This window comes from Apostichopus japonicus, chromosome 12 (genome assembly GCF_037975245.1).
Source record: "Apostichopus japonicus isolate 1M-3 chromosome 12, ASM3797524v1, whole genome shotgun sequence".
NCBI classification, from domain to species: Eukaryota; Metazoa; Echinodermata; class Holothuroidea; order Aspidochirotida; family Stichopodidae; genus Apostichopus; species Apostichopus japonicus.
Genome location: NC_092572.1, coordinates 8,557,443 through 8,573,489, shown reverse-complemented (window position 1 = coordinate 8,573,489; position 16,047 = coordinate 8,557,443). Strand labels below are relative to the sequence as shown.

At 37.4% G+C, this 16,047-nt stretch overlaps 1 protein-coding gene and 1 long non-coding RNA gene across 2 annotated transcripts in view; one reads left to right on the top strand and one right to left on the bottom strand.

Annotated features, from left to right (window-relative positions):
• Positions 1 to 16,047, top strand: part of LOC139976918 (uncharacterized) — a 472,282-nt gene that overhangs the window by 444,237 nt on the left and 11,998 nt on the right. The gene's annotated exons all lie outside the window — the stretch shown is intronic.
• Positions 4,089 to 6,595, bottom strand: LOC139976916 (uncharacterized). Its single transcript, XM_071985804.1, has 2 exons — positions 6,284 to 6,595; positions 4,089 to 6,063 (listed from the first exon to the last, which is right to left on the bottom strand). The coding sequence occupies exons 1-2, from the start codon at positions 6,370 to 6,372 to the stop codon at positions 5,484 to 5,486; spliced, it is 669 nt and encodes a 222-aa protein (XP_071841905.1). The 5' UTR covers positions 6,373 to 6,595; the 3' UTR covers positions 4,089 to 5,483.

Sequence of the window (16,047 nt, the reverse complement as noted above, 5' to 3'; positions counted from 1 at the left end):
ATTGATAACAGTTTAAAGGTAGTCTGTATAGGCCCTAAATTCTGGCCAATATCATTGTTAGAAGTTATTAAAAAGTACTTTCATGGAGGTATTAAACCTTCAAAAATAACTGCAGAACAACCATCAATATTGGAATATAGCTTGTAACCGCTTGAAAACCTCCTCGGTTACGTGGTCTAAAATTAATAGGAAAATGGAAGAGCCTAGGAAGCGTCCGAATCCTACCACACACCTGGCATATCATGCCTCACACTTGGAAATGCATGAGCAAAATATCCATCGCCCTCTCATGCAATTTACAACCTTAACCCCCTCCCCCGCCCCAACCCCCACCCGAAACCCACCACAAACGGAATCCATTTGATTTGTTGTCCTGCTTGTTTTCCCTACTCTCTGTCTTAACATAATGTATCAAGTGAGTTTTGGTACTATTTCTTTGTTAGATCTTTCGAGGAAATTGATAATGTGTTTGTGTGTGTGTGTATCGGTGGGCAATATTTAAAACCTGGAGGAGAGTCCCCTGTTTTTTTGGCAAAATAAGGCATTGTTTAGGTCATTGGATGCAAAATGATGTATAGGCTAATAGTTCATTTAACTATAATGGTTAGTTAGCATTATTTGGTTTTTGCATATGGGTCATACAAAGGGTGTTTTGCCGGAACCCCCATGAAATGTTTGATTGGCATTAAACAGTCAGACATTGCACACACTAAACCAATTGAGCACCATAAGGCATCAAACTTCTGGTATATCCTAACTTACTCTAGTTTGATAAATGTCTGATATTTAATTGAATTAATATGTCCAAATGTTGTATTGGCTCGTATGGTTAAAACTTTTCAGTTTTTGTACTAAACTGTGTAATATAGGCCTATGCAACGCCAAATATATGACAAAACAAGTTGAACCAGTAAGCCCATAAACATGTAGGTGTCACAATAAAAGATCATCCAATAAACTCAATGTCTGAGCATAGTTCAGTTGTAGACTAACAGTCTACACTCAACCAACATGGTGAATGTTAATTATTTTGTAATGGGGCTTAAACATAAACAATACAAAATGATCATTATTTGATGTATGACTTGCAGTAATATTCAGCTTTCCCGTATAGTCTAACCTCTTTTAATTACTGACATCACCAGCCCACCTAAAGCATGTGCTAGGTGGGATCTTCATTTTAATTTAAATCAGAATGATTGGGCTATTATCTTCAGAATGCCATTTTGCACCGCTTTCGAGGCTAAGGTAAAGTATTTTCAATTTAGGTTTATTCATTGTATTTAGGAACGAATAGACTGCTTTATTTATGTGGAAAGTTGGGGAAAGTTGATAGCCCTGTTTGTACTTTCCGCCTATGTTCATACTGGGACCATATAACACTTGTTCTGGTCCTGTTATGTCACTTCTAGCTTCTTTTAGACTGTGAGCAAAGGTTTTTTTGGGCGGCACTTATATTTTTGAAAAGAGATATTTTCTTTGGTGAAAGTCACGTTAGTTATAATCCTATTAATTTCTTTGTACATATAGTAAAAATTATATCATTCATTGTAAACTGAACAATAACATGCCAGATTGCAACATTTTTTTTCAAAAAATGAAGTTCATTATACAAGTTGAGAAATACATTGCCTTCAAGAATAGAACTTCAAAGTCTCGCAGAAATAACTATAAAGCTTTGCAACGAAGTCTTGCTTATTGCCTTGATGAATTGGAAAACTAATATTACGAGTACAATATACTGCATACATTATCCGTGTATAAAGTATGTAACATACGTACTGTATTTCATGAATTATATGAATAAATGAATAAATGAGATGAAAAAATACTACTATAATTATTATGATATAATTATTATTAGTATTAGTATTTATTATTACAAATATTTTTATAATCATTATTATTGTATTTATTATTAGTATGATTATTATGAGTATTTTATTAGTAGTAGTAGTATTAGTATGAATATTATTGTTATGATTATTATGATTATTATAATTATTATTATTATTATTATTATTATTATTATTATTATTATTGTTGTTGTTGTTGTTGTTGTTATTATTATTATTATTTCTTTTATTATTATTATTATTATTAGTAGTAGTAGTAGTAGTAGTAGTAGTAGTAGTAGTAGTAGTAGTAGTAGTAGTAGTATGAGTAGTATTAGTATGAGTATTATTATTATGATGATGATTATTATTATTATGATTATGCGTTTGAGTATGAGTATTATTATATGAAAATGAAAATTGTGAAGGTCTAGTTAGGGAGAAAGTTTTCTCCTTTTTCGTAGACTCACCTGATCTGTATACTGAGAGATGCCATAGGGACGGCAGAGGTTTTTACCGAAAGCCCCTCACATTAGTGTACGCTGCCTGTCTATACAAGGCGAAATACTACATAATGAAACATAGAAGATCGGCACTACAAGGTCAAACCTCCTTCATCCTAGACGACTTGACAAACGGAGCTTTAACGGAGAAAAGAATGTGGTCTATAACAGAGGAATCAAACTAAACTTTAACGGAGGAAAGTGGAGGACCAGTTTTGGGAAACCCTACGAATTTTAGTTGATGTGTTTTTGTATTACTACTAGTACTCTTCATTAGACGAGTACTTCAATTCTTTATTCTCAATGCCCTGAACTAGTCTCCAGGATCCGATGGAATCCAGACAGAATACTATTGTGTTTTGGGAAGTCGTGGGTCCAATGGTTGTGAATTATTTTAACCATTCATTTCCAAAGGGTTTCATTTCAGATGAGCAGGGTAGAGAGTGTTTAACTATTATCCCTACTAAAGGCTTAAAGATTATCGGTATTTGCAATATTGGCGACCGATAGCCATGCTCAACACAGCTTAGACTATAAAATTGCAGCTAAATGTTTAGCTTCCCGTATACGAAGAATGTTCTCTCAGATCTTATAAGTCCGGAGCAAACTCGTTTCCTTAAAGGACGTTTTATAGGTGAAAACATTAAATTAACTCGTATCTTATCAATTATTATTCGCGATTTGGGGAACTAAATTATTGATCTTTTTTTGGGCATACTTCAAGAATTTTTTCCTCGCTTCCTCGTAAGGAAGCATATATAAGTACTGTATCGAAGTGGTCGAAAGCACCACTGCTTTGGGGCAAGGGAAGCGGCGTGTAGTCTCCCGCAATTCTGGCATCTGTAATGTCAAATCTTATTCAAACGATTTTTTTGGCTAATTTAAAACTATTCAACATTTGTCGAAGTTTGAGTATCTAACAATCGCAATTGAGTTACTGAACTAACACCAGTCATACATATAGGCAGTATTTTTATCTTGATATTCCGAAGTCCAAGAAAAAACGACAATTAAGATTGCTAGGATTGTTTTTACAGCTATTCCGGTTTTCAAGATATTGCCTTTAACATATAAAAACAAACTTTGGAATGGTCCGTTTTAGGCTAAATTGACGATGATTTCAGTTTCTCAGTCTAGCTTCGAAAGTTAATATTAATCCATTTTTTTAATAATTTCTAATAACTCAAACAAAACATTTAACTTCATATAGATAACAAGGCACCCTTAGAGGACTTTCAAAATGAATATTAATGCCTTGTAAGCGTGTCAGATGGGCAGAAAAAGTGTTGTCTTCATACTAAGTTTTCGATTGTATCTAAGGAAATTACCTAATGGTCTGTGTATATATAGGCTATAACGTCAGGTAACTACGGTCGTATCTCAAAAAAGGAAGAGTGTTATAGGTCTGTATACATAAACCTGGACTGCTAGCAGTGTTTTCGTTACATTGTATAATATATCACAACCTATTTTGTGCATTAAGTCATCCTTGCTGTATAATTATGCAAAATTTAAAACAGATCTTAATCTAATAACCGACTTATCGACTACCAAAGACGTTTTCGATGGTACCATTAGTCGCACATTATTACCACTTAATATTTTAGATATAAGGACAGATGCTTCTTTCTTCATTTATTCTATGACTTTTTTGCTGGTATGCCTAGCAATTGGACAGCACAACAGATGAAGCAATGGATTTGGATATTTCTGGACATCCTTCTAGAATCATAACTCATACAACTTCAAATTCCTAACATAATTATAACATTTATTTGTTAACTTTATAAGCAATCTGCTCAAATCTTACTAAAAATTGATATGAACCATCATCAAAAATTATAAAAATCTTGTTTTCGTTCTCTCATTACTGTTACAAATTTCACCAGTTTTAGCATTATGTAAATAGGTCAAGGCTATTCAGAATTGGCCCAAAATATGCTAGAAAGTATAGATAAATGGTATCTCGTGCTCCCAATTTTACTACCAACATTTTAGTATTTTTCCTCACTGAACTATTTTCTTGTCTAATTTAAAACACATCAATCTCTCGAAATAATTTGGAGATGCAGAACCATCAGCAAAGTACTTTTAAAACTTCTAGTAATTTTTAGCAGGCTAGTTACACTTGGGGGAGAATACAGATGACAATTAAACTCTTATTCATTACGTCAGGTACTCAGCAAACACAACTTGTAGTAGTTCAACTGAAGATTCTCGCTGATACGTTTCTTTAAGCAAACATTTTACCAAATGTAGTTACAATGTCCACATATATTTATCTATTAATCTATATCTATATAGACAACTTTGTCTCATTTTTCTGATTAGTACATGAAAATGGCAACGTTTATGAACTTTTGAAGGAGTTGTGTACCATCTTCTTATATTTAGGATGCTCGTTTAAACTATGCAAACTTCAACAATGACGAAAATCAGAGGTAACATAATTTTGCAGTTCAGGTCATGTAATGTTACAATTTTGGAACAAGTTCGTTGTAGGAACGTTATCCTCATCAAGTAACAATTCCTATTTCCGCTTAATCATGCATTCATGTAATTAGCTCGATGATGATATTACAACTTCTTCAAAGGGTTTCATGTTCAAATAATATTATACTCATTTACACATCTTTTATGTGTTCACATCTTTAGGTTAATTGTTCATATATACCTCTGCTATAATGTATCCCAGGCTCCTGTGGTGCGTTACAATATGATCTACGCCGTTGCAACATATAGTATATACATATACACTTCGATGGAACGTTACTTTGTAGACATTCCTACACTTGCTTAAAATATGTCAAGCAATTCTGACAAGATTATGATTATGGTGAAGTTAAAAAGACCGGACACTCTATCATGAAACCATTCCTTAACGTAAATTAAAAATTGACAAGAGAGCAATTTTAGGATAGAAAAACATCTAATTAGAGACAAACCCAGCATATCCTCAAAGTGATTGACATATCTTGTAACATTGTATCGCACATTTAAAAAAAACTAAGTGTTACTTGGATTACTTACGGTAAGGAAAAACAGTCCCTCTAGCAATAGGATTGGTATCTTAAAAAACAAAAATGAAAGTTAATTATTTACCACTGTAATGCTGAGTTTTTTTCCTGTTATTACCATATCAACTTTATCCACCACCACCAAACGGCGGTTGGGGGGCCGGCACAATACACTGAGGAGCGCTATCACACCACGTGAAATCGAGTGTTCCATCCGCTGTACAACCTCCCTCTACACTAAAAACGTGGGAAGATGTTGCACCGCTAGCAGCCACCTCAAAATTAGGATCGAGCGCCAGATATAAACACCGAACATTCCGTACCAGTTTGTACCACTTGTCTGGACACCAGTTGAGACCCCACTGTAGGTATATCTCGCAGCATGGCTCGTCGCTACCATCTTGGGAAAACGGACCAGAATTAATGGCAAGAAGCTTAAGACAAAGGGCAGAGTCAGAGTAATCTGAAGGGTCACCGCTACCGTCAAGACACAAGAACGCGTTCAATCGATCATGACATTCCCTTTTACAAAACTCTTCTTGACTCCAGATCTCTCGTCGCCATCTTTTCCCTGGAATCCTCAGTTGGTAGTCTTCAGGGGCCAAATTTTTGACCTCTCCAGCAGTAGTACTGTCACTGAAGTCATCTGAAAATTTGTTGCTACCATCACAGCTGTAGACTACTTTGCAGTCACATTTCCAGTTTGGGCTGGGTAAGACAAGAACATACAAAGAATTAAGGATAAATTAACAACGTGCATTACATATGACGATAGTGTTAATTGGAAGCAGTCACAGCCACAACGTTTCAATTGTGTGGTATATTATGATGAATATGTGCCAACTAGATACGGTTTATTGTCTAATTAGAATAACATTAGACTAGAACTGAAGTATGTGAATAGATTTATAGTGGTATAACTACTTACCTTCTGCAACCCCTTCCTCTGGGTGCGTTTACAAATGATGATGCCTGGCAACTAACGACCACAGCAGTTATAAACAAAAGCCGAATCATTTTGACAGGTTCAAGTCAGCCCTGATAAATGGTGTCCAGGCAGATCCCACCGACCTTTTAAAGACCAGTTACACCATTTAGAATCAAACTTTGGGTGGAGCTTGAACAACCAGAGTCGGTTATTGGTTAGTGGATGCGGTTCGTCACGTTTTGCACGTTATGCACTTCTCTCCGTGTCGTGCACGTGCTCGGCAACTATTCAGAAATCAAGAAAGTTACAAACCAAACGCTTTACCCTTTTTCACAAATGAATTATTAACTCTGTTCCCCATCAGTGCACATTTTTTTTTTCATTTTAGTTTAGCCCTTGAACTATTAAGAAAATTTTTCTTTCTATATATTGCACCTTCGTGACAAGTATATTCAGATATAAGCATGTGCAGATATCAACTTATGTTATAATCCAAGATCATCCAAAGTTTGACCCACCTTCACGATATGTATTGTTCTGTTAAAACCAGTTCCCACCAGTGCACAGCTTATTTGTTTTGTTTTATTTTTCTTCAAATTGACCAAAATGCTGAGAATTATTGATGTATCGTTATATTCGATGTACATGTCTATAATTTTCATATATAAGACTCGCATGTTACATTTTTTTTATATATTTTCTTTCATAATTTCTACGTTTAAAGCGAGAAATGTTTCCAGTAATAACGGTCAAAACAAAGTAATGATGTATGTCTTCATAGGCGCTAATATTGAGTGCTATAGGTGTAGGGGTGTAATATTCGAAAATAACTCTTTCAATCTGACTTAGTGGTAAATCATCGGTGAAAATCGAGTCTGTATTCGCACATGTTTACGAGTATTAATTTACGTTGACGTTCTCATTCGTTTGGCTGTACTTTCAATCATAGCAAATAATTTTCTGACCCGAAATTTCTAGCTTTGTTCCTATCTAAAGAAACAAAGTAAGATAGCCACTATGACATTAGTGTATAAACTAAGTGTAACAAACTCTTCGTAACACCCCTTCCCCACATAAACACCGTGCACCCTACCGGCGGCCAGGCCCAACATAAGAACTTTCTTATCAGAGTACGCAGGCTATGGTAATACTTACGACATTAATTCTTCTTCTGCTTCATCATCAGCATCATCGCAATCGTCATCGTCGTCGTCATCATCGTCAGCAACGTCATCATCGTCATCATCATCATCATCATTCAGTGTTCTTAATAACTTCAAGCTCTCGTCTCGTGCTTTCCCGTTTAAAACGTATTGGGGCTTAATTAATGCCATTCCAATTGAATGGAGGAGGGCTGGTTGTAGTATTGTTAACTTTTCAAATCCATCTGCTAAATTGTTTGAAAGGTATGTTCAGACTTATTCAGCCATAAAATTCTGCTACCCACTCTATCTCAAAAAGAATCTCTAGCCCGCCTACTGCCTTTCACAAATGGTAAAACCCTTTTGTTAACATTACAGAGCACTTCTGGCGTCGCGTTTTTGGAATCGATAAAATATTAACCTTTGTAGTCATGCAGGCGGATAAGTGGGTGCGGGGATGCATAATTTTGAAAAATATACAGTGGTGTTTTTGCAAAGATTTTAACTAAACCCGGTTGCGAGTGGAAGATAAATACTCTTTCAATGTTAGATTTTCAGTGCGTAAAAGATCGTTTTGATTAATGCAGTGTAATGGAGTAATAGCGATATTTTCGCACACCAATCTGCAGCTAAAAGACAAGATAAATAATTGGGAAAATGTACGAAGTCGCGCTAATCGAGTAGCGGTTCAAAGTAGCAGTGAGGTACTGTATAGGTTTAGGACGTGCGCACACCCTAGCTACTGTATATTATATGCCTAGTACTAGAGGAGCGCCAATGTAACAGAAGCCACGCTATCTTAGTAGGTATTTTTGCAGATATGTTATGTTAGTTTCTTTGAGACAGTTAAGTAGACCTAGCTGCTTATTTATGATTCTGCGGCATGTTTGACTTTGTTCGTAACTTACTTTTGGTGGGAAAAAAGTTTAAATTTCATACTGCACAGAAACATAATTTTCCAATGTGCAATTACGCAGCACCATGTATCTGCCTGGGTGCCTAACCTTTGTACGTAGGTAGTATTGATGTTGTAGATCTGTAATATGGAGATTTGAACATCAGTCATAGTGGCGAGTGAGTATTGCGTTTTGGCCAGTAGATTATTAGTAACGGTCGCCAAATAGCGAGTACTTTTATAAATACTTCAGTGTCGAGGCCTGGAAACCTTGAAAAATAATTTTTCATAGAAGAAATCAAGGATACTTTTCATACATGGTATATGGATTTGCCATAGTGAGTACAAGAATCAAGCCAATAGGTAACAGCTATCGGTATACCACACGAGAAATAGATGACGTAATCACTGCAATTGCATGCCTATAGCCGATCAGTATACATATTTACAAATTATCACCGAAATCAGCGTCTAAGCCGTCCCAAATAGACGCAATCTACATGTAATAATGCCCACTACAGCACTGTTTGGGTTTGAATGAATATTATACCTTTTTAGTAGTTAGAATGAAACAGATTCAAAAGCTGCATGTTCAGCAATCGTGCAAATCAAAATATTTTCAACGCGAGAAAAATAAGAAAAGGAAAAAAAAGTTGACGGGGAATCGTACATGGGAACTCACTGACACAAGACGGTAACCGTACTGATACACTAACAAGCCGCTTGTACATAAGCTAACATGGTAGCAGAGCCTGTGTAGCTTCGACACGGTATCTCCAGCCAATATATCGGTATACCACGCGAGAAATAGATGACGTAATCACAGCAATTGCCAATTGCCAACTCATTATACAAATTTACTAATTATCCCCGAAATCAGCGTCTAAGTCGTCCCTTATACACGCATTCTACACGTAATAATGACCACTCGAGCCTGTTCGGGCTTGGAAGAACATAAGTGCGACGCGACTGGGGCATTTACCCCTAATACGTTACTTTGAGACATCATATACACGTAGAACACGTGCGTTTGGCCACTAGATAGCTTCGAGATGAGGAATAGATGAAGTAATCACTGCAATTGGCTATAGACAGTCGGTAATAGTTATTTATTGAACGTGGAAATGGTTCATTCTACAAATTTATTAATTATCCCCGAAATCAGCGTGTAAGTCGTCCCTTGTAGACGCAATCTGCACCTAAAAATGCTCACTCGAGCCTTCTTGGGCTTAAAAGAAAAAAGTGCGACTCGACGGGGACAATTGCCCTTAACACGTAGATTCGCGACATCATCTACACGTAATATACCTGCTCAGGGCAACTAGATAGCTGCGATGCGAGAAAAAACAAGAAAAGGAAAAGGAAAGGTTGACGCAGAATCGAACCCGGGACCTCGCGCACACGAAACGAGAACCGTACCTCAGCACCAACAGGCATCTTTGTGCATATGCTAATATGATTGCACAGCCTTCGTAGCTTCGACGTATATATGTATTGTAGATCCTCCTGCAAGCAGGAACTCGCGAAGAAGCTATCATTGGCTTATCAAAGCCGCAAGCTGGCCTAAGTCAGTCTCTTAGATTCATATTTAACGTCCATGATGATGAATTGTCAATTGTCAACAACTCTATAACTGGACGACATACAATAAACTGCTGGGATGGTGAAAAATCATTGTCAACAAACGGAGAACAAGATACCAGGGTACAACCTTTTCCTTTCTAAGGCATATCAAACTGCATCAATGTAACATATGCAAGAGCATATAATCTAAATAGAACATTTCAATAACAATCACCCTCCCCAACGCCCCTCCTCATATTAGGGTGTCATGAAAAGGCTAATCCTGTATACCAGATTCCCCATTGGCCCATCATATCTGCCCCATGCGATGAACGAGGTGATAGTGTACAAATTGTAACTTTCAGACATATCAAAGATTGATATTACAGTTGTTAAAGCACATAGTCTAAGAGGGATTGGACTGTCCAACCCCATCAAACTTCCCCCTCTCCACCTCACCCTCCATCCTATTCAACAACGATGAATTCACATAGAATCCTATGCTTGCAAATATGTTATGCTAATAAATGCTCTAACCTGCATACTTCCTTTCCCCAGTGGCCCCTTCCCCTCCCTTCTACCCCTCACAATGGTTTCAGATATCAGTGAAGCATGTAAAACTTGGACAAGGTAATATTCTACAGTTAATCAATTTGGAATAACATGAACACTTTGAAACGGTTCATATATGATGGTCAACAATTAATATTGGACTGTTTATAAAATGCCCACACAAATGATAGGGACCGTAAAGTTCCAAAATAAAAAAATACGTTCGTCTATCATTTAATATGCATTACCATAATGTATTCTATTGGGAATGGTGAAACATCTTGGTCAGATAAAAGGAGAAAAATATACCAGGGTACAATCTTTGGCTTTCTAAGACATATCAAACTGCATAAATGTAGCATGTGCAACTGCACATAGTCTTATTAGGACATTCAGGATTTCAGTTTAGTAGAAAACTTAAAATTTTCATTTAACAAGAAATATCTATTCTACTTTCTGTTTTGTTTTTAGCCCATGACCAGTTTGGGATGTTACTGCGTGTCTCCTGTAGTATTTAATTAACTGAGTGTTATGTAGGTAATAAATGGACGAGACGGATGGCTACGATTAAGGCCGGTTCTTGGCCGTATTTATTAACCGTTCTCAATCATCTTATCGGTCAATCACATAGAGAGCGCTTTAGCCTTTTACATACATAATCATCGGTATACAACATTTTCCTCTTCTCAAAAGAACAAGTCGTACATAAACACAAATTCATATGCTGACGAATGATGTCATTAGGCAGAGTAGCTACAGTATCAATAAGTGTTTTCAGTAATCCATGTTCCATTAAGAAATCATTATGTAATCCTTAAAATGTTATTTGATGATGTAAACATACTGTATGAACGAGTTGTACTTAGTAAATATAAATCACTGTTCTCATCATTAAGCATTACTGGTATTTTTAAAAATCATCATACTCCTTTAAGGTTCTAAAATATCAAATACTCCTTTAAGATCTCACATACTCCTTCAAGTATGCAGGCTCATAAGTTGTTCTTTGACTCCTTCTGGGTCCTGGTACTGGCTCATTGTTGGAGTCGTGTGGAACTGTATGTTCTACATTAGTTTTATCTTCAATACTATCTGGAGGACATGGTGAAAGATGAAATGCATTCCAGGTACTATAATCTTCCAGTTGGAAGGTAGCTTTGCCTCTTTGTCTGATAACCTTCATAGGTGCACTAAATTTACTTTGACCTTTAAGACCTTTTCTCTGTCTCCTAACTCTAACAAAATCCCCAACTTTTATGTTTGGATCCTTAGCATTCCCTTTGGAGTCAGCATAATTTTTAGATTTGTTTTGTTTCATTTTAACCCTATCTTTCAGCTCTTGGTTATCAACTTGAACCTCAGTAAAATCATTAACTCCTTTAACATGTAACTTAGTAATCATTTTCCTCCCATGTAATAATTCAGAAGGGGAGTATCCTGTAGTTTGATGGGTAGTAGATCTATATGTGGTGAGCAATTCTAGCGTAGTTTCACGCCAATCTTCCCTTTCTTGCAAAGTCATTTGAAAGTTGGATTTAAGTACCCTATTAAAACTTTCGACTTCTCCATTGGCTTGCGGGTAATACAATGAAGATTTGGTATGTTTAATGCCATTGTTCAGCAAATAAGTCTCAAATTCAGAGGAAATAAACTGAGACCCATTGTCCGACACAATTTCTGCAGAAATACCCTCTCTAGCAAATAATCTCTTTAGAAAGGTCACCACAGTTGTACTAGTCACTGTGGGAGCGAATGCGATCTCTGGCCATTTGCTGTAGTAGTCTATCACCACAATAGCAAATCTACATTCATATGGTGCTAATTGAAATGGACCTGTAATGTCTATGGCAAGTTTTGTCCATGGTTGAGATGGGAATTCTACTGGCTGTAGGGGGGTGGGAGATGTATGGTGATTTTTGTCATTCTCCTGACAAGCATGACAGTTTTTTATCATTTCTTCCACTAACTTATCCATTCCCGGAAACCAATATAAATCTCTCACCCTGTTCTTGGTTCGTACAATGCCCTGATGAGCAGAATGCGCATGCTTTATTATTTTGCTCTGTAACGCTCTTGGAATTATAACTCGTTTCCCTCGCATATTGCATTCATTTGCTTCAGATAATTCATCCTGTAACATAAAGTATGGTTTTAAATCCTCTCTGACACTCTTTTTATCACCAGGCCAACCCTTAATGATATATGATTTAACGTTTTGTAAAACTGAATCAGCAATTGTAGCTTCCTTTAATTCTTCATAGGAAACACTACTATTATCCTTCATAACAGCTTGTATGCAGCTCAAAACAAACTCTTCAGTATCTTCATCACAACTAGCAATCTCTGCATCAACATTTGTGGGCAGTCTTGACAGTGCATCTGCCACAAAGTTGTGTTTACCTGCTTGATACTCAACTGTATAGTTAAATTGTAGCAATTGTGCAGACCAACGAGCAATACGCATAGGTTGTCTACCTGTACCACTTGTGTTTAGTAGCGTAACCAATGCTTGATGGTCAGTGCGCAGTGTAAAATGTCTACCCCATAAGTACGTAAACCACTTATTGCAAGCCCACACGCAAGCCAAAGCCTCCTTTTCTCCAGCAGAGTATTTGCGTTCCGCAGAAGTCAATGTTTTTGAAGCGAAGGCAATTGGGAATTCTTGGCCATCTTTAACTTGGCTCAGAACTCCACCAATTCCATAATTTGATGCATCAGTTGTGACAAGCAATGGTGAATTTGGGTCAAACAAAGCCAAAGTAGTACCTTGTGCAATTGCCTGTTTTATCAGATAAAAACTCCTTTTTTGTTCTTCCCCCCAGTTAAATGGTGTATCTTTGCGTAACAAAACCCGTAATGGTTCTACAACTGTAGCATAATTGGGTACAAATTTTGCATAATAGTTACACAAACCAAGTGCAGATCTCAATGTAGTGAGGTCAGTGGGGGCAGGCGCTTTAAGTATGGCCTCAACATGACTTTGATCTGGTGTAAGCCCTTCACCTGAAATAGTATGGCCTAAGTAGGTGAGTGAATTCAGATCGAACTCACACTTTTCAATGTTAAGACGTAACCCTGCTGCTTGTAACTTAGCAAGGACTCTAGACAAATTCTCATGATGACTTACTTCAGTAGTGCCGTATACAATTATGTCATCTAAGTAACATTCAACCCCTGGCAATCCTGCTAATATCGAGCTCATCATTTTTTGGAATGCCGACGGAGCAGATGCTAATCCGAAACATACTCTTTTGAATCTATATAACCCCTCATCTGTTATAAATGCTGTAATATCCCTACTATCTTCACTCAACTCTAGTTGGTGGTAGGCCGAAGCTAAGTCTAATTTAGAGAAGATTTTAGCCCCTTGCAAATTATTGAACAACTCAGTGATGTTGGGTAATGGGTATTTATCCACAAGTACTGCCTTATTTGCCTCCCTTAGGTCAATACAAAGCCTAATTTTACTAGACTTTTTCCCAACCACAACTATGGGTGAAACCCATTCACTAGCATCAATTCTCTCAATGATACCTTCATTTTCAAGTCTTTTTAGTTCAGCTGTAACTTTGTCTCGAACAGAAAATAGCAATCTGCGTAGCTTCTGTGCGACCGGGGTGACGTCTTGTCGTGTTTTGACTCGGTGGACAAAATTGTGAGCACTGCCCAAACTTGAAGAGAACAGTATCGGGAATTCATCAGTCAGCTGGCTCGTTAGTCCTTGATCGTGGTCGCCAGCCAGAGTAGAGTTTTCTACACGTTGTATTTTGACCTGGCCTCCAGTAATTTGAAGATCAAGAGACTTGATTAGATCGATGCCGAGTAATGGCGTTCCAGTAGGTATGTCGACAACGTATATGTGAGCATTCACCGACTTTGAACCCAGCTTTACCGTCGTATAGAATGTTCCCAGAACTGGAATTTGTTCCTTCGAATACGTCGTCAAGAACTTTGCAGGTTGTTGTAAGCCTTCTCGCAAGAAGTGTTGGTCGAACCACTTAACCGGTACAATGGTGACCTCCGCACCTGTATCAACAGTCATTTTACACTTTACTCCATTTGCAATGTCGACTGTACATTTTATAGCACTGCTATGAGAATTGTAAGAGTTTTGAAGAGTAAGTATTTCAACTTGAGCAACATTCGACCCTCTAGCCTGTTTTTGACCTCTACACATTACAGCCTAGTGTCCAACAATACCACACTTGTTACACTTCCCAGTTTTTGCCTTGCAATTCGGATCATTGGCAAGATGTTTGTCCGAACCACAACGATAACATACCCTTTTCTGTGCGTCTGTATTCTGTTTGTTTGACTGTGCAGCCTCATGTGAAGAGTGTTTCTTATTACGTCGTTTAGACTGTTTACCATGTACATTCTGTAGATTTGCTGAACCAGCAGTATAACCAGATGCACCTTCCGAAATAGCTTTGGATTCCCGCATAGCTCCCTCTATTTGCCTCCAATGTTTTGTTGAGAGTCAGCTTTGGTTCCAATAACAATCTCTCGCGAAGGCGGTTGTTCAAGCATTTCTCAACTATCTGATCCCTTAGCATTTCCTGCTGTAAATCGCCAAATTCGCAATGTACAACTAGTTGTCTTAACGCAGTGACGAACTGATCAATCGTCTCATCATGACGTTGACTACGCTGCCGACACCGATAACGTTCTGCCACGATATTAGTAGCCGGCACGAAATATTCATATAAAATGGCGACAGCTAAGTCGTATGCATTAATAACACTAGCTGTGCCTGTATCAGACGACGCGGTAGTGGAACTAGTACTTGTACCGATATTACCTGTCGTTGCTGTAGTAGTAGGCGGCGTAATTGTAGTACTCGGGGCGATTGTAGAAGCTGTATTAGTATTAGCTTGGTCCAGAGAGTAATATATTCTTTGCCCCTCAGTTCCCAAACAATGCAGTAATAATGCCTTCTTTCGGGAAGGAGTGTAGGCATCACCTCCCGCTGCAAGTAAATAATTGTCAAACGCTTGCTTCCATTGCACCCACGGTAATGTAGGCGCACCGGGTGTAGGTAGAAAATACGCAGGTGGTGGAATGGCAGCCATGAGAACAGTTTAAATCTTACCAATTCACGACCGAAACATGAAAATAATGTCTGAAACGTAGTCCATAATAACAATTGTTTACTTCGTCGCCAGGATGTTATGTAGGTAATAAATGGACGAGACGGATGGCTACGATTAAGGCCGGTTCTTGGCCGTATTTATTAACCGTTCTCAGTCATCTTATCGGTCAATCACATAGAGAGCGCTTTAGCCTTTTACATACATAATCATCGGTATACAACACTGAGCAGTTCATGGAATGAAAATGGGAGTATTTAATTAACAGATAATTTCTAAGGGTTTGAAAAAAGTGTGCACAGAGTGTTGTCAAAAAAAATTATTGAGTTCATCAGAAGTAAATCCTTGTATATAAATTAAATGGTGGGCTGTTAACTTGTTTTAGGGCAATTCCGTAAACTAGTAAACCTTTTCACCAAAGAGTAGCAAAAGGTCAAATCACTACATGTAGAGTATTAGTAGAGTTGAGTAGTAGTGAACTGAAAAAATCTCAAATTTGCTTCAGAAAAATCACCCAAAACA